We start from the raw sequence: 17,048 nt of genomic DNA, 5'->3' as shown, positions 1-17,048 counted from the left end.
TCACCGCGTTCTTGACGCTCAGAATTTCCAACCAACTTTGTGTGACCGTGTGTATGCAAGACAAGTTTGAGCCAACATCCGAAGGAAAAAATCCATGGATTTTGTTGTTGGAATGTCCGACCAATGTCCGACCGTGTGTACGGGGCATAAAACTGGGATGCCATTAAAGTACATGTGTGTGTAAAGGCAGGCGTCCCAATACTTTTGGCAATATAGTGCATGTGGGAACCAAACTATATTCTTTGTAAAGAGTCCAGAGGGTGGAATTCATTCCTAAAACAGGACAAAGGTGCATTTAGACCTCTTTATTCCTCAGAAGTCCATCTGACAAGGAGAGCACAATATCAGCGTGGTTTGAGGCACAAACGGTGGATAAGAAAACTGGATTGAACAAAACATATCACAGAAGTGTGACCACACCAAGGATGGAATGATGTGATTGGTGGATCTGAGTGGATCATTTTAGGGCGATAAAATAAGCACTATTGTACTTTACTATCTATAGGGACTGATATAATGGATCCACCACTGCACTTTAAATTGGACTGTTTACACATTTATAGCACTTTTATATGTTTATATTTTTGAATTATTGTTACACTTATTCTTACTGGGATGATGATTAACCCCTTCACACCTAAGGGTTAAACAAATCTTTATGCATTTTGCTTTTAATCCCACACGCTTTCTTTTTTTATATATGTATTAATTAAATAATTATATTGTAGTTTTTATTGGATTTTTCCTAAATTGTACAAATAGAAAAGAAAACATTGTCCACCAGATTTCAAATAAGGTCACTCTAAAATGAAACAAACGGATATCAGGCAAATGTACACATGTGGGGCAACTCCGGGCCCCTGTAATATACACTGTCCTTGACCTTTGACCCCAATGTTTGACTCTGACCATGACCTTTGACCCTAATCTTGCCTCTGACTCTAATCTCGATACTGACCTGATCTATTTTATCTCCTATAACATTCAGTGGAATTGATTTACTAAAACTGGAGAGTGCAAAATCTGGTGCAGCTGTGCGTGGGAGCCAATCACCTTCTAACTTCAGCTTGTACAATTAAGCTTTGACAATAAAACCTGGAAGCTGATTGGTTTCTATGCAGAGCTGCACCAGATTTTGCACTCTCCAGTTTTAGTAAATCAACCGTAATGTATCTTTTTTTTACCAACCTGTGTTGGGAGCGGGCTGTGCAGTGTTCTCTGAGCACAAACAGTGAAAACATATACAGCACAGGTGCCAAACACACAGCCCGTGGCCAAATCCGGCCCGCCAGGCCTTGTCATGTGGCCCACACAGCCGCCACCTTTTTTTCCCAATGCCTGTCTTTCAGACAAGATTAAACATCCTTCTCCTTAGTCCCACAAGCGGCGCCGGCTTTATGTGAGCGCATGCGTGGCCGGTCGTCTCCTAGGAAAGGAATAAACATCTCCCGATCTCCTCCTTAGTCCAGTGAGTGGCGCCGGCTTTGTGCGAGCGCATGCGCGGCCGGCCGTCTCCTAGGGAACTAGAGTAAACATTTCCTGCTCCTCTGCTCAGTCCATCCAACAGCGCCGGTGAGGGGGAGGGAGTGAGGACTGTGGAGGCTGATGTGTAGGGGGGGGAGTGGTGGGTGCAGAGGTCAGAACCCAGGAGGAGGGGCGAGAATTACATATTGCACCATGTAAGTAACACACTGCTATACCCTGTATGTAAATGCAATCCTGCACCCTGTACGTAACGCACTCCTGCACCCTGTACGTAATGCAATCCTGCACCCTGTACATAACGCACTCCTGCACCCTGTACGTGACGCAATCCTGCACCCTGTACGTAACGCACTCCTGCACTCTGTACGTAACATACTCCTACACCCTGTACGTAACGCACTCCTGCACCCTGTACATAACGCACTCCTGCACCCTGTACATAATTCAATCCTGCACCCTGTACGTAACGCACTCCTGCACCCTGTACATAATTTAATCCTGAACCCTGTACATAACGCACTCCTGCACCCTGTACGTGACGCAATCCTGCACCCTGTACGTAACGCACTCCTGCACTCTGTACGTAACATACTCCTACACCCTGTACGTAACGCACTCCTGCACCCTGTACGTAACGCACTCCTGCACCCTGTACATAATTCAATCCTGCACCCTGTACGTAACGCACTCCTGCACCCTGTACATAATTCAATCCTGCACCCTGTACGTAACACACTCCTGCACCCTGTACGTAACACAGTCCTGCACCCTGTACATAATTCAATCCTGCACCCTGTACATAATTCAATCCTGCACCCTGTACGTAACACACTCCTGCACCCTGTACGTAACACAGTCCTGCACCCTGTACATAATTCAATCCTGCACCCTGTACGTAACACACTCCTGCACCCTGTATGTAACGCAATCCTGCACCTTGTACATAACGCACTCCTTCACCCTGTACATAACGTAACGCACTCTTGAACCCATCACTCTGTACATAGCGCATTCCTGAATTCTTCACTCTGTACGTAGGGTACTCTGGATTTCTGATGGTGTTTGGTCTGAGCAGTCTCCAATATCGTTTCTTGTGGACGATACCAGCGTTGTGTGACCTTCCTTTTTGGAGTTGCATCATCTGCTATGGAATGTGAGTGGTCTTGGTTCTGGTCAGTACCTACCCTTCACAGCACTGCAATATTAAAGAGTAGATACATAGCCCTACAGATACAACCGGCCCTTTCAGCAGTGGCGGCTGGTGCTCAACTTTTTTTGGGGGGGGGCGCAAACAGAGCCCCAACAAACCCCCCCCCCCATCAGACAGACAGATCGATAGGCAGGTAGATAGATAGATAGACAGACAGATAGATAGATAGACAGACAGACAGACAGACAGACAGATAGACAGATAGATAGACCCGGTGAAGGTGAGGATATACTGTATACAATGGCTGTAGCAGGACACAGTGCTGGGACCCCTCATGGTACATACAGGAGATCATGAAATGCCCCTGCAGATTGCTGGGTGAATGTCTGGAATGGAGGTTAATTCCTGGACACAGAAGAAGCAGGGCACCCTCCCCCCTCTATCCACTGTCCGATCACAGATCACAGGATGAGGTTACAGTACAAGGTAAGTGGAGGGAAGACACTGACAAGAGTGTCAGATCACATTACCTTGATTCTTCTCATTCATGGAGCCGAATTCCCACTGCCACAGAAACCGGAAGTGATGCGGCTGCCCAGGTGAAAGCACCGCCCAAGTCCTACGGCGGTGCTAATGGTCAGATAGCCGGCCATTAGGAAGAATGAAAGTGTGGAGGCGCTTAGCTTTGCACTACAAAGCAATACAAAACCCCACATATGTAGCGTCTCCCCTGCAATCATGGGATTGCATTGGCGTCATGCTTCCCATAGTGCACTGTGTCCGGCACCCGAACACAGTGCACTCAACCACTTCCAGACCACCGCACAACTATATACGTCGACACTTTGAAGAGGGATACCTCGGTTATGGCAGCTGCTGTCATAACCCAGGTATCCATCTCTTCAGGCGGAGGTCCGGTTTACGATAATGGTGGAGCCCCCACTCCTGCCACTCTCCCGTGCGGCGGCGGAGGCGATCGGGTCCTGTCTCCTGCTGGGTATGGATATGAGTGAGGTCAAGATGGCCCCCATCTGTCTCCATACAATAGCAGGTTGGAAGTGACGTCAAAACATCACTTCCGCCCATAGCTCTTAAAGGGCCTTTTTTGTGTCATTTTTTCAAATGGCTATTTTTTTTATTTATTTTTTTATAGCATTTTAGTGTGAATATGAGATGTGAGGTCTTTTTGACCCCAGATCTCATATTTAAGAGGTCCTGTCATGCTTTTTTTTTTTTTTACATTCCTTGTAATAGGAATAAAAGTGACACATTTGTTTTTTAAAACAGTGTCAAAATAAAAAATAAAATGTAAAATAAATAAGAAGAAGAAATTAAAACGCGCCCCGTCCCGACGAGCTCACGTGCATAAGCGAATACATACGTGAGTAGCGCCCGCATATGAAAATGGTGTTCAAACCACATATTTGAGTTATCGTCACGATCGGTAGAGCGAGAGCAACAATTCTAGCCCTAGACCTCCTCTGTAGCTCAAAACATGCAACCTGTAGAATTTTTTAAACGTCGCCTATGGAGATTAAGGGTAAAGGTTTGTCGCCATTCCACGAGCGGGCGCAATTTTGAAGCGTGACATGTTGGGTATCAATTTACTCGGTGTAACGTTATCTTTCACATTTCACATTTCAAAAAATTGGGCTAACTTTACTGTTATCTTATTTTTTAATTCAAAAAAGTGTATTTTTTCCAAAAAAAGTGCGCTTGTAAGACCATTGCGCAAATACGGTGTGACAGAAAGTATTGCAACGACCTCCATTTTATTCTCTAGGGTGTTAGAAAAAAATGTATCATGTTTGGGGGTTCTAAGTAATTTTCTAGAAAAAAAAAAATGATTTTAACTTGTAAACAACACATCTCAAAAAGAGGCTCGGTCCTTAAGTGGTTAATAAAGTGGCTGCTATGGCCTTTATCCCCTTCCCGCCGAGTGTACACAGATGTGCGGCCTTTGCTTTCGGGGGTTATACCGGGATAATGCCCACAGCTTCAGGCATCATCTCGGTACTGTTGTTTAGAGCTGGCGATCGGCTTTCCAGGGTCAACAACCGATGCAGCTAAAAGCCGCTCGGCTGTTATACTTGAGGAGCGGGAGGGAACGTCCACCCCTCCCGCTGCTCTTACCGGGGCTCCCGTTCCACCGGGAGGCCCGATCATCAATCCCCCGCCTCTGGCGGCTAGGGACAGACTGGAACAAAGCCGTAAGTGGCTTTGTTCCAGTCTCCTAATTGTAAACACAGAAGCGACGTCATGACGTCACTTCCCGTTTACTCGGCTGCCAATGGCACCGGTTTAAAAAAAATATATACAGTATTCAGAATCGACAAAAATGGCGATCTGAATACTTTGAAGTGCAAAGGAGGGATCCATAAAGAGTACCTGTCACCACCTATTACTTGTGACAGCAATAAAAGTGATCAAATTTTTTTTTTTTTTTTACACAATTTATTAATATAAAAATAAATAAAATAAATAAGAAAAAAAAAATTTAAAGCGCCCCCGTCACCGCGAGCTCGTGTAGCAAAGAAAACGCTTACGGAAGTCGTGCCCTCATATGTAAACGGTGTTCAAATCACACATGAGGTATCGCCGCAATCGTCAGAGCGAGAGCAATAATTCTGGCACTAGACCTCCTCTGTAACTCTAACCTGGTAAGCGTAAAAAAAATTGAAAGCGTCGCCTATGGAGATTTTTAGGTACCGTAGTTTGTCGCCATTCCACGAGTGAGTGCAATTATAAAGTGCACAAAAACATATTTGGGGGGCACACCCTACAATTTCAAATTCATTTAAATTCAAGATGGTTCTGCTATAAGACCTACAAACAGAACAAAATATATAACAGCGCACACATTCAAGAATGACATTTTCTGCAAGGCTAGTCAAAAACACCTGAACATATTCAAAAAATACGGGGGTTTGAGCACCCCTCCCCCTCCTCATTACCTCTTATTTAGTGGCCACCAGTGTTAGGATGTATCCCCTTCAGTTCTCCCACATAGAGGAGTTCAGCTCCCATGGTTGGGACGCAGGATCTTCCATTCTATTACTAGAGTAGGACCCACTAATTCGGGGTACTTTGTCGCAGTAAGTGGGCTTAGCACTATATGACCATATAGTGTGACCAAACCCCCGTATTTTTTGAATATGTTCAGGTGTTTTTAACTAGCCTTGCAGGAAATGTCATTCTTGAATATGTGCGCTGTAATATATTTTGTTCCAATTATAAAGCGTGACATCATCTTTCAAATTATACAAAAAAAAAATTGTGCTAACTTTACTGTTTGTTTTTTTTTTAAATTCATGAAAGTGTCCCTTTTCCCAAAAAGTTGCATTTAAAACACTGCTGCACAAATACCGTGTGACATAAAATATTGCAACAATCGCCATTTTATTCTCTAGATTCTCTGCTAAAAAAAAATATATATATATAATGTTTGGGGGCTCTAAGTAATTTTCTAGCAAAAAATATGGATTTTAACTCGTAAACATCAAATGTCAAAAATAGGCTTAGTCATGAAAGGGTTAAAACCCAAAAAGAGACTTGGTGTAGTCTGATTGTTGTGTTGGGGGGGTGGGGGGAGTTAAAAGGATAAGGTTGGGGAAAGGAAAATCAGCCGTAATATCTGCACATACCTCAGTCAAGTATTTCCCAGAGCTAAACCTTTCATCCAGTTTCTTAATTGCTGCATTTGCAAATTCCAAAATCCAATATAAAGGTAAAAAATGCACTTGTGAGTTTAACCAATCATTTTTTTTATATGTCTCTTTTAAGGGGGCGTGGCAGGGGGTGTGTCCTATGCCTACATACTTTTGCTAATAGGTATCCCTCGTTCCCATCTCAGAAAGTTGGGAGGTACAGTATGTATAAATTATCTTACAAATGGTTATGGTTTTATTTTGCTTCTTTCGTACAATTTTTTAATTCTCTTCTATACCTTTGTCTCTGTGCTCTTATTTTTGTACATGTACAGTGTAAGGCTGCATTCACACTTCAGCGTTTTGAACCGCGGGAAGATTTGCCACATTTCTGCCTGTGATTTGAAAGCGCTGATGTGTGAATGACAAATAGCGGGACTCGCATTTGAGATGCCATTCATTTGAAAATTGCAATGCAATCGCGGCAACACTCATCGCGGGAAGCATGACGCCCAAAAGTAGCTCCTGAATTGTTTTTTTTATTTCAAAGTTTTTATTGGTTTTCAGATAGAAAACTGAATTGTTTTTGGAGCGACATGCCTCCCGCGATGAGTGTTGCCGCGACTGAAGCGCAATTTATCATGTGACAAACGTGGCAGACCCGCACCACGATTTGAGATGTCATTCAAATGAATGGCATCTCAAATGCGAGTCCCATGATTTGTCATTCACACATCGGCACTTTCAAATCGCGGACAGAATTGCGGCAAATCTGCCCACGATTCAAAACGCTGAAGTGTGAATGCAGCCTGAGAGGATACACTGCTACCAGGAGGCCAGAATCTGTTATTTCTAAAAAAGTGAAAGTGAAACAAAATTCAAAGTTTGTTGCTTCATACAGATCAGACGTCTCTCACAGTTCTCTTGGGGTGGATCCGGCATGGATGGAGCAATGAGGACCGGGCTGAAAATTCTGCATATAATCTGCTTTCTTCTCCTCCTAGGATCAGGTCAGTGTCACTCTTCTGTATTTAATGTCATTGTACCCGAGGATACATTACAGAGCCGTACAATGGAGTTTTTCTGGCAATGCTATTAGTAATTAACCACTTGAGCCCCGGACCATTATGCTGCCTAAGGACCAGAGGTCTTTTTCCAATTTGGCACTGCGTCACTTTAACTGCTAATTGCGCGGTCATGCAATGCTGTACCCAAACGAAATTTGCGTCCTTTTCTTCCCACAAATAGAGCTTTCTTTTGATGGTATTTGATCACCTCTGCAGTTTTTATTTTTTGCGCTATAAACGGAAAAAGACCGAAAATTTTGAAAAAAATGATATTTTCTACTTTTTGTTATAAAAAAAATCCAATAAACTCAATTTTAGTCATACATTTAGGCCAAAATGTATTCGGTCACGTCTTTGGTAAAAAAAATGTCAATAAGCGTATATTTATTGGTTTACGCAAAAGTTATAGCGTCTACAAACTAGGGTACATTTTCTGTAATTTACACAGCTTTTAGTTTATGACTGCCTATGTCATTTCTTGAGGTGCTAAAATGGCAGGGCAGTACAAAACCCCCCCAAATGACCCCATTTTGGAAAGTAGACACCCCAAGGAAATTGCTGAGAGGCATGTTGAACCCATTGAATATTTATTTTTTTTGTCCCAAGTGATTGAATAATGACGAAAAAAAAAAATATTTACAAAAAGTTGTCACTAAATGATATATTGCTCACACAGGCCATGGGCCTATGTGGAATTGCACCCCAAAATACATTCAGCTGCTTCTCCTGAGTATGGGGATACCACATGTGTGGGACTTTTTGGGAGCTTAGCCGCGTACGGGGCCCCGAAAACCAATCACCGCCTTCAGGATTTCTAAGGGTGTAAATTTTTGATTTCACTCTTCACTGCCTATCACAGTTTCGGAGGCCATGGAATGCCCAGGTGGCACAAAACCCCCCCCAAATGACCCCATTTTGGAAAGTAGACACCCCAAGCTATTTGCTGAGAGGCATGGTGAGTATTTTGCAGCTCTCATTTGTTTTTGAAAATGAAGAAAGACAAGAAAAAACTTTTTTTTTTTTCTTTTTTCAATTTTCAAAACTTTGCGACAAAAAGTGAGGTCTGCAAAATACTCACTATACCTCTCATCAAATAGCTTGGGGTGTCTACTTTCCAAAATGGGGTCATTTGGGGGGGGGTTGTTCCACCTGGGCTTTCCATGGCCTCCGAAACTGTGATAGGCAGTGAAGAGTGAAATCAAAAATTCACGCCCTTAGAAAGCCTGAAGGCGGTGCTTGGTTTTCGGGGCCCCGTACGCGGCTAGGCTCCCAAAAAGTCTCACACATGTGGTATCCCCGTACTCACAAGAAGCAGCAGAATGTATTTTGGGGTGTAATTTCACATATCCCCATGGCATGTTTGAGCAATATATCATTTAGTGACAACTTTGTGCAAAAAAAAAAAAAAAAATTTGTCTCTTTCCCGCAACTTGTGTCGCAATATAAAATATTCCATGGACTCGACATGCCTCTCAGCAAATAGCTTGGGGTGTCTACTTTCCAAAATGGGGTCATTTGGGGGGGTTTTGAACTGTCCTGGCATTTTATGCACAACATTTAGAAGCTTATGTCACACATCACCCGCTCTTCTAACCACTTGAAGACAAAGCCCTTTCTGACACTTATTGTTTACATGAAAAAGTTATTTTTTTTTGCAAAAAAATTACTTTGAACCCCCAAACATTATATATTTTTTTAAAGCAAATGCCCTACAGATTAAAATGGTGGGTGTTTCATTTTTTTTTTCACACAGTATTTGCGCAGCGATTTTTCAAACGCATTTTTTGGGGAAAAAACACACTTTTTTAAATTTTAATGCACTAAAACACACTATATTGCCCAAATGTTTGATGAAATAAAAAAGATGATCTTAGGCCGAGTACATGGATACCAAACATGACATGCTTTAAAATTGCGCACAAACGTGCAGTGGCAACAAAATAAATACATTTTTAAAAGCCTTTAAAAGCCTTTACAGGTTACCACTTTAGATTTACAGAGGAGGTCTACTGCAAAAATTACTGCCCTCGATCTGACCTTCGCGGTGATACCTCACATGCATGGTGCAATTGCTGTTTACGTTTGACGACAGACCGCCACTTGCGTTCGCCTTAGCGCGAGAGCAGGGGGCGACAGGGGTGCTTTTTTTTTTTTTTTTTCTTTATTATTTTTTTGCTTTTTTATCTTATTTTTAAACTGTTCCTTTCATTTTTTTTTTTAATCATTTTTATTGTTATCTTGGGGAATGTAAATATCCCCTATGATAGCAATAGGTAGTGACAGGTACTCTTTTTTGAAAAAATTGGGGTCTATTAGACCCTAGATCTCTCCTCTGCCCTCAAAGCATCTGACCACACCAAGATCGGTGTGATAAAATGCTTCCCCAATTTCCCAATGGCGCTGTTTACATCCGGCGAAATCTAAGTCATGAAATGCTCGTAGCTTCCGGTTTCTTAGGCCATAGAGATGTTTGGAGCCACTCTGGTCTCTGATCAGCTCTATGGTCAGCTGGCTGAATCACCGGCTGCATTCTCAGGTTCCCTGTTGAGACAGGAGAGCCAGAGAAAAACACGGAACACGGTGGGGGGGGGCATTCCCTCCCACGGCTTGTAAAAGCAGTCTAGAGGCTAATTAGCCACTAGGATTGCTTTTACATGAAAGCCGACCGCTGGCTGAAAAGAATGATACCAAGATGATACCTAAACCTGCAGGCATCATTCTGGTATAACCACTCAAAGTCGTGAACGGCGTACCTGAAGACAAAAAAATGGTTAACAATAAAGCACAGTAAACGGTAAAGTATAAAAAATTGCATACCTGAAAAGCAAACATAATAAAACATAATAACAATAAAACATTGCAGAATAGAATACAGTAAAAAAGAGCAGAACAAGAGAGAGAGAATAGAGAGAGAGAGAACAATAAAACGACAACTATTTTTTTTTATTTTATATATATTTTTTTTTTTTTACACTTTTTTTGTAACTAACTTTTATAACTGTAACCGGTTCCAGGTTCGGGTCTCTCAAAATGCGATGGCATCTTGGGAGACCCTGTGAAAGTGTGCCTAGTCTGTGCAATGCTGTACCCTACACTAATACTCAACTAATGAATGATAGCGTTCAAAACATTCACCAATGCAAAGACCAGGATTGTCGGGACAGGAGGGACAATAATAGCGGGTGTCACGTCTATATCCGCGCTTGCTGCAGACACAACATCTTTTTTGGGGGTTCGTTGGGTAGGGGTACTCGGGAGGACATAAAGAAAATGCCTCTCATGCAGCCGACTGCATTTGGTTGGGGATGTGAATGGGGGAAGTACGGGCGCTGCAGAAGTGGTGGGTTCCCAATTAGGATTGGCGAATGCAGCAGGAAGGGCATTATGGGCACGACGGGCCTGTGTTTGTCTTCTTGGTGGCAGCGGGACACTACTTGTGCTTGCCACCTCACCAGCTTGAACTGCACTTATGGGACTCGCCACGTCACCAAGTGTTACTGCAGTGCTGGTTTGACTACGACCGGGGTGTACTAGGCCGCTGGCGCTTGCCAGTTCAATAAAAAGCTACCAAAAAAACTGTTAGCGATCGCAGGGATCAGGCCTGACTCTGCGAACGCTGCAGTTATGCGTTTAGTGTTTTGTAAGTGACAGTGATCGATCGATACTGCACTTGGGTGGGCTGGGCCGGGCGGAGGGGCAAAATGCAGGTGCTAGCAGGTATCTGGGCTGATCCCGATAACACTGCGTTTTTGGGAACCCTAAACTGCTGGGGACGCCAGTATAGATCTGATCGGATCAGATATTGATCCGTTCAGATACTATACCACTAAGGGAGGTGTACGGTGCGTGCGTGGGTGTTAGCGGTACTGGCGCTAACCTGACGCTGCCTGGGGCTGGTGCTTGCCAGTTCACCAAAATACTACCAAAAAAACTGTTAGTGATCGCAGGGATCAGGCCTGACTCTGCGAACGCTGCAGTTATGCATTTAGTGTTTTGTAAGTGTCAGTGATCGATCGATACTGCACTTGGGTGGGCTGGGCTGGGCCGGGCGGAGGGGCAAAATGCAGGTGCTAGCAGGTATCTGGGCTGATCCCGCTAACACTGCGTTTTTGGGAACCCTAAACTGCTGGGGACGCTAGTATAGATCTGATCGGATCAGATATTGATCCGTTCAGATACTATACCACTAAGGGAGGCGTATGCTGCGTGCGTGGGTGTTAGCGGTACTGGCGCTAATCTGACGCTGCCTGGGGCGACGCATATCACCGCCGGGCGATCAGGGGGCTAAACCTTTATTCGGTAATAAACGGCGGGTGCCCTGACACTATAAAAAATAAACAAACTAACCAGCGTCACCCGTAACGGTTATACAGTGATCAGTGGTGAAAGGGTTAACTAGGGGGCCATCAAGGGGTTAAAACATTTATTCGGTAGTATATGGGGGTCCCTGTCGCTATAAAACGCTGACGGCGAACCTAAATATTTACCTCCCTAACTAGCGTCACCAGCGACACTAATACAGCGATCAGAAAAATGATCGCTTAGCGACACTGGTGACAGGGGGTGATCAAGGGGTTAAAACTTTATTAGGGGGGGTTAGGGGGGTACCCTAGACCTAAAGGGGGGTAATACTAACTGTCCCAACACTGTAACTGTCACAAACTGACACCAATGCAGTAATCAGAAAAAAAAAAAACTGCTGGTGTCAATTTGTGACAGGGGGGGTGATTGGGGGGGATCGGGGGGCGATCGGGGGGGGGGGGGTCGGGGTGTTTTGTGTGCCTGGCATGTTCTACTGTGTTGTGTAGTGTTGTGCACTCACATACCTGTCTTCTCTCCTCGGGCCGGAACGGAAATTACCGAGCCGAGGAGAGATGACATCATTTCCTTTGCTGCTGTTTAGCATACAGCAGCAAAGAATTGATGTGATTGGCCAGCGGCGATCGCGAGGGGGGGCCACGAACGGATGGCCTCCCCCTCATCTCCGATCGCCGTGGGACAAAAGACGACCGCCTCGGGCACCGGGGGGGGATCGGACCCCCCACCCGCGGAAGGCAAATCACGTATATGTACGTGATTTTGCCTGTCCGTGCCACCTTGCCGACGTAAATCGGCGTGAGGCGGTCGTCAAGTGGTTAAGGATGAGCCGAACACCCCCCCGTTCGGTTTGCAGCAGAACATGCGAACAGGCAAAAAATTTGTTTGAACACAAGAAAAACATTAAAGTCTATGGGACACGAACGTGAAAAATCAAAAGTGCTAATTTTAAGGGTTAATATGCAAGTTATTTTCATAAAAAGTATTTGGGGACCCGGGTCCTGCCCCAGGGGACATATATCAATGCAAAAAAAAGATTTAAAAACGAACATTTTTTCGGGAGCAGTGATTTTAATAATGCTTAAAGTGAAACAAAAAGTGAAATATTCCTTTAAATTTTGTACCTGGGGGGGGGTGTCTATAGTATGCCTGTAAAGTGGTGCATGTTTCCCGTGTTTACAACAGTCCCTGCACAAAATGACATTTCTACAGGAAAAAAAGTAATTTAAAAGTACTCGCAACTATAATGAATTGTCGGGTCTCGGCAATACAGATAAAAGTCATTGAAAAAAACGGCATGGGGTCCCCCCAAATATCCATACCAGGCCCTTTGGGTCTAGTATGAATAATAAGGGGAACCCCGAACCAAAATTTAAAAAAAAAATTGCGTGGGGGTCCCCCCAAATTCTATACCAGGCCCTTCAGGTCTGGTATGGATATTAAGGGGAACACTGCGCCAATTTTTTTTTAAATGGCGTAGGGGTCCCCCTCAAAATTCATACCAGACCCTTCAGGTCTGATATGGATTTTAAGGGGAACCCCGTGCCAACATTAAAATAAAATGGTGTGGGGTCCCCCCAAAAATCTATACCAGACCCTTATATAATGTAATAATGATGCATGTTTCAAGTTAAAGAGAAGGTCTAGGGCTATAATTATTGCTCTCGCTCTACCGATCGTGGTGATACCTCACATCGTTTTCATATGCGGGCGCTACTCACGCATGCGTTCGCTTCTGCACACGAGCATGGCGGGAGGAGCACGTTTGAAAATTTTATTTTTTCTTTTCTTATTTATTTTACCTTTGATTTTTTATTTGTACACTGTTTAAAAAAAAATGGTGTCACTTTTATTCCTATTACAAGGAATGTAAACATCCCTTGTAATAAATAAAAAACATGGCAGGTCCTCTTAAATATGAGATATGGGGTCAAAAAGACCTTACATCTCATATTTACACTAAAATGCAATAAAAAAAAAAAAATTGTCATTTAAAAAAAATGTAAAAAAATGGCCCTTTAAGAGCTATGGGCGGAAGTGATGTTTTGACGTCGCTTCTGCCCTGCATTGTTTTGGAGATAGGTGGGGGTCATCTTCCCCTCACTAGTCTCCATGCCCAGCAAGGGTGAAGATCCGATCGCCTTACCGGAGCCGTCGGCAGCGGCGGAGGACACCGGAGCATGGTGGGAGGGGGGGGGGCCTCTCCCGCCGCCGATAAAAGTGATCTCGGAAACCGGACCGCCCGCCGAAGAAGAGTATACCAGGGTTATGGCAACTAGCCATACAGGGCCATACAGGTACGCTGATTTGCCTGTCTGTGCCATTCTGCCGACGTACATTGGCGTGCGCCGGTCGTTATGTGGTTAAACCGAATATATATATATATATATATATATATATATATATATATATATACAGTATATATACAGTTTTGCTCAAACCTTTGCCTCCCCTTGGAGAATTGGCAATATACAGGCTGTACCGTTTTTAAGGAAAAAATGTGTGAGCCGGCAAAACCCAATTTGACCCCCCCCTGTTTAAAAGTCTGGACCCCCTTAGTTCTTAATCCTGTGTATTGCCCACTTTATCATTAATGACAGTGCACAGTCTTTTGTAATAGTTGCCTGTGAGGTTCTGGATTCTTGCAGGCGGTATAGTTGCCCATTTACCATGGCAAAATGCCTCCAGATCATGCAAAGTCTTTGGTCGTCTTGCAAGAACCGCACCTTTGAGATCTCCCCAGAAAGCTCTATTTTTGTTTTGTCACTAAAAATGACATTGTGCTAGAAGCTGTGAGACATGTCAAGGTGTTGTCAGTATATTGTAACCAGGCTTTTTTGTGGAATTGGCGCAGTAAAGGCTTCTTTCTGACAACTCAACAATGCAGCTCATTTATGTTCAAGTATTATCGTATTGTGTATCATCATATTGTGTATCATCGTATTGTGTATCATCGTATTGTGTATCATCATATTGTGTACCATCATTTTGTGTATCATCATATTGTGCTCCTTGAAACAACCACACCGTCTTTTCACCCTACTCCTCACACCTCCCCTCTCCTCCTCAGATCACCCCCCACCTCCCCTCTCCTCCTCAGATCACCCCCCACCTCCCCTCTCCTCCTCAGATCACCCTACTCCCCCCACCTCCCCTCTCCTCCTCAGATCACCCCCCATCTCCCCTCTCCTCCTCAGATCACCCCCACCTCCCCTCTCCTCCTCAGATCACCCTACTCCCCCACCTCCCCTCTCCTCTTCAGATCACCCCCCACCTCCCCTCTCCTCCTCAGATCACCCTACCCTCCCCCACCTCCCCTCTCCTCCTCAGATCACCCCCCACCTCCCCTCTCCTCTTCAGATCACCCCCCACCTCCCCTCTCCTCCTCAGATCACCCTACCCTCCCCCACCTCCCCTCTCCTCCTCAGATCACCCCCCACCTCCCCTCTCCTCTTCAGATCACCCCCCACCTCCCCTCTCCTCCTCAGATCACCCTACCCTCCCCCACCTCCCCTCTCCTCCTCAGATCACCCTACTCCCCCCACCTCCCCTCACCTCCTCAGATCACCCCCCACCTCCCCTCTCCTCCTCAGATCACCCCCCACCTCCCCTCTCCTCCTCAGATCACCCCCCACCTCCCCTCTCCTCCTCAGATCACCCTACTCCCCCCACCTCCCCTCTCCTCCTCAGATCACCCTACTCCCCCCACCTCCCCTCTCCTCCTCAGATCACCCTACTCCCCCCACCTCCCCTCTCCTCCTCAGATCACCCCCCACCTCCCCTCTCCTCCTCAGATCACCCCCCACCTCCCCTCTCCTCCTCAGATCACCCCCCACCTCCCCTCTCCTCCTCAGATCACCCTACTCCCCCCACCTCCCCTCTCCTCCTCAGATCACCCCCCATCTCCCCTCTCCTCCTCAGATCACCCCCACCTCCCCTCTCCTCCTCAGATCACCCTACTCCCCCCACCTCCCCTCTCCTCTTCAGATCACCCCCCACCTCCCCTCTCCTCCTCAGATCACCCTACCCTCCCCCACCTCCCCTCTCCTCCTCAGATCACCCCCCACCTCCCCTCTCCTCTTCAGATCACCCCCCACCTCCCCTCTCCTCCTCAGATCACCCTACCCTCCCCCACCTCCCCTCTCCTCCTCAGATCACCCTACTCCCCCCACCTCCCCTCTCCTCCTCAGATCACCCCCCACCTCCCCTCTCCTCCTCAGATCACCCCCCACCTCCCCTCTCCTCCTCAGATCACCCTACTCCCCCCACCTCCCCTCTCCTCCTCAGATCACCCTACTCCCCCCACCTCCCCTCTCCTCCTCAGATCACCCTACGATCACCCCCCACCTCCCCTCTCCTCCTCAGATCACCCCCCACCTCCCCTCTCCTCCTCAGATCACCCCCCACCTCCCCTCTCCTCCTCAGATCACCCTACTCCCCCCACCTTCCCTCTCCTCCTCAGATCACCCCCCATCTCCCCTCTCCTCCTCAGATCACCCCCACCTCCCCTCTCCTCCTCAGATCACCCTACTCCCCCCACCTCCCCTCTCCTCTTCAGATCACCCCCCACCTCCCCTCTCCTCCTCAGATCACCCTACCCTCCCCCACCTCCCCTCTCCTCCTCAGATCACCCTACTCCCCCCACCTCCCCTCTCCTCCTCAGATCACCCTACCCTCCCCCACCTCCCCTCTCCTCCTCAGATCACCCCCACCTCCCCTCTCCTCCTCAGATCACCCCCCACCTCCCCTCTCCTCCTCAGATCACCCTACTCCCCCCACCTCCCCTCTCCTCCTCAGATCACCCCCCATCTCCCCTCTCCTCCTCAGATCACCCCCACCTCCCCTCTCCTCCTCAGATCACCCTACTCCCCCCACCTCCCCTCTCCTCCTCAGATCACCCTACCCCCCCACCTCCCCTCTCCTCAGATCACCCTACCCTCCCCCACCTCCCCTCAGATCACCCCCCACCTCCCCTCTCCTCCTCAGATCACCCCCCACCTCCCCTCTCCTCCTCAGATCACACTACCCCCCACCTCCCCTCTCCTCCTCAGATCACCCTACTCTCCCCACCTCCCCTCTCCTCCTCAGATCACCCTACTCTCCCCACCTCCCCTCTCCTCCTCAGATTACCCTACTCCCCCCACCTCCCCTCTCCTCTTCAGATCACCCTACTCCCCACACCTCCCCTCTCATTCTCAGATCATCCTACTCCCCCCATCACCCCTCTCCTCCTCAGATCACCCCCCTCCTAATCAGATCACCCTACTCTCCCCACCTCCCCTCTCCTCCTCAGATCACCCTACTCCCCACACCTCCCCTCTCCTCTTCAGATCACCCTACTCCCCACACCTCCCCTCTCCTCCTCAAATCACCCTACACCCC

General features: G+C 46.6%; 1 protein-coding gene across 1 annotated transcript in view; it reads left to right on the top strand.

Annotated features, from left to right (window-relative positions):
* Nucleotides 1-7,179: 7,179 nt before the first annotated feature.
* LOC141111845 (uncharacterized) overlaps nucleotides 7,180-17,048 on the top strand; it is a 113,843-nt gene continuing 103,974 nt past the window's right edge. Inside the window, exon 1 of the mRNA XM_073604004.1 lies at nucleotides 7,180-7,292. Coding sequence (XP_073460105.1) covers nucleotides 7,223-7,292 — 70 coding nt within the window. The 5' untranslated portion in view covers nucleotides 7,180-7,222. The remainder of the gene's footprint in view (nucleotides 7,293-17,048) is intronic.

Source organism: Aquarana catesbeiana, linkage group LG11 (assembly GCF_042186555.1).
Source record: "Aquarana catesbeiana isolate 2022-GZ linkage group LG11, ASM4218655v1, whole genome shotgun sequence".
NCBI lineage: Eukaryota > Metazoa > Chordata > Amphibia > Anura > Ranidae > Aquarana > Aquarana catesbeiana.
This window is presented reverse-complemented; position numbering and strand designations above follow the sequence as displayed.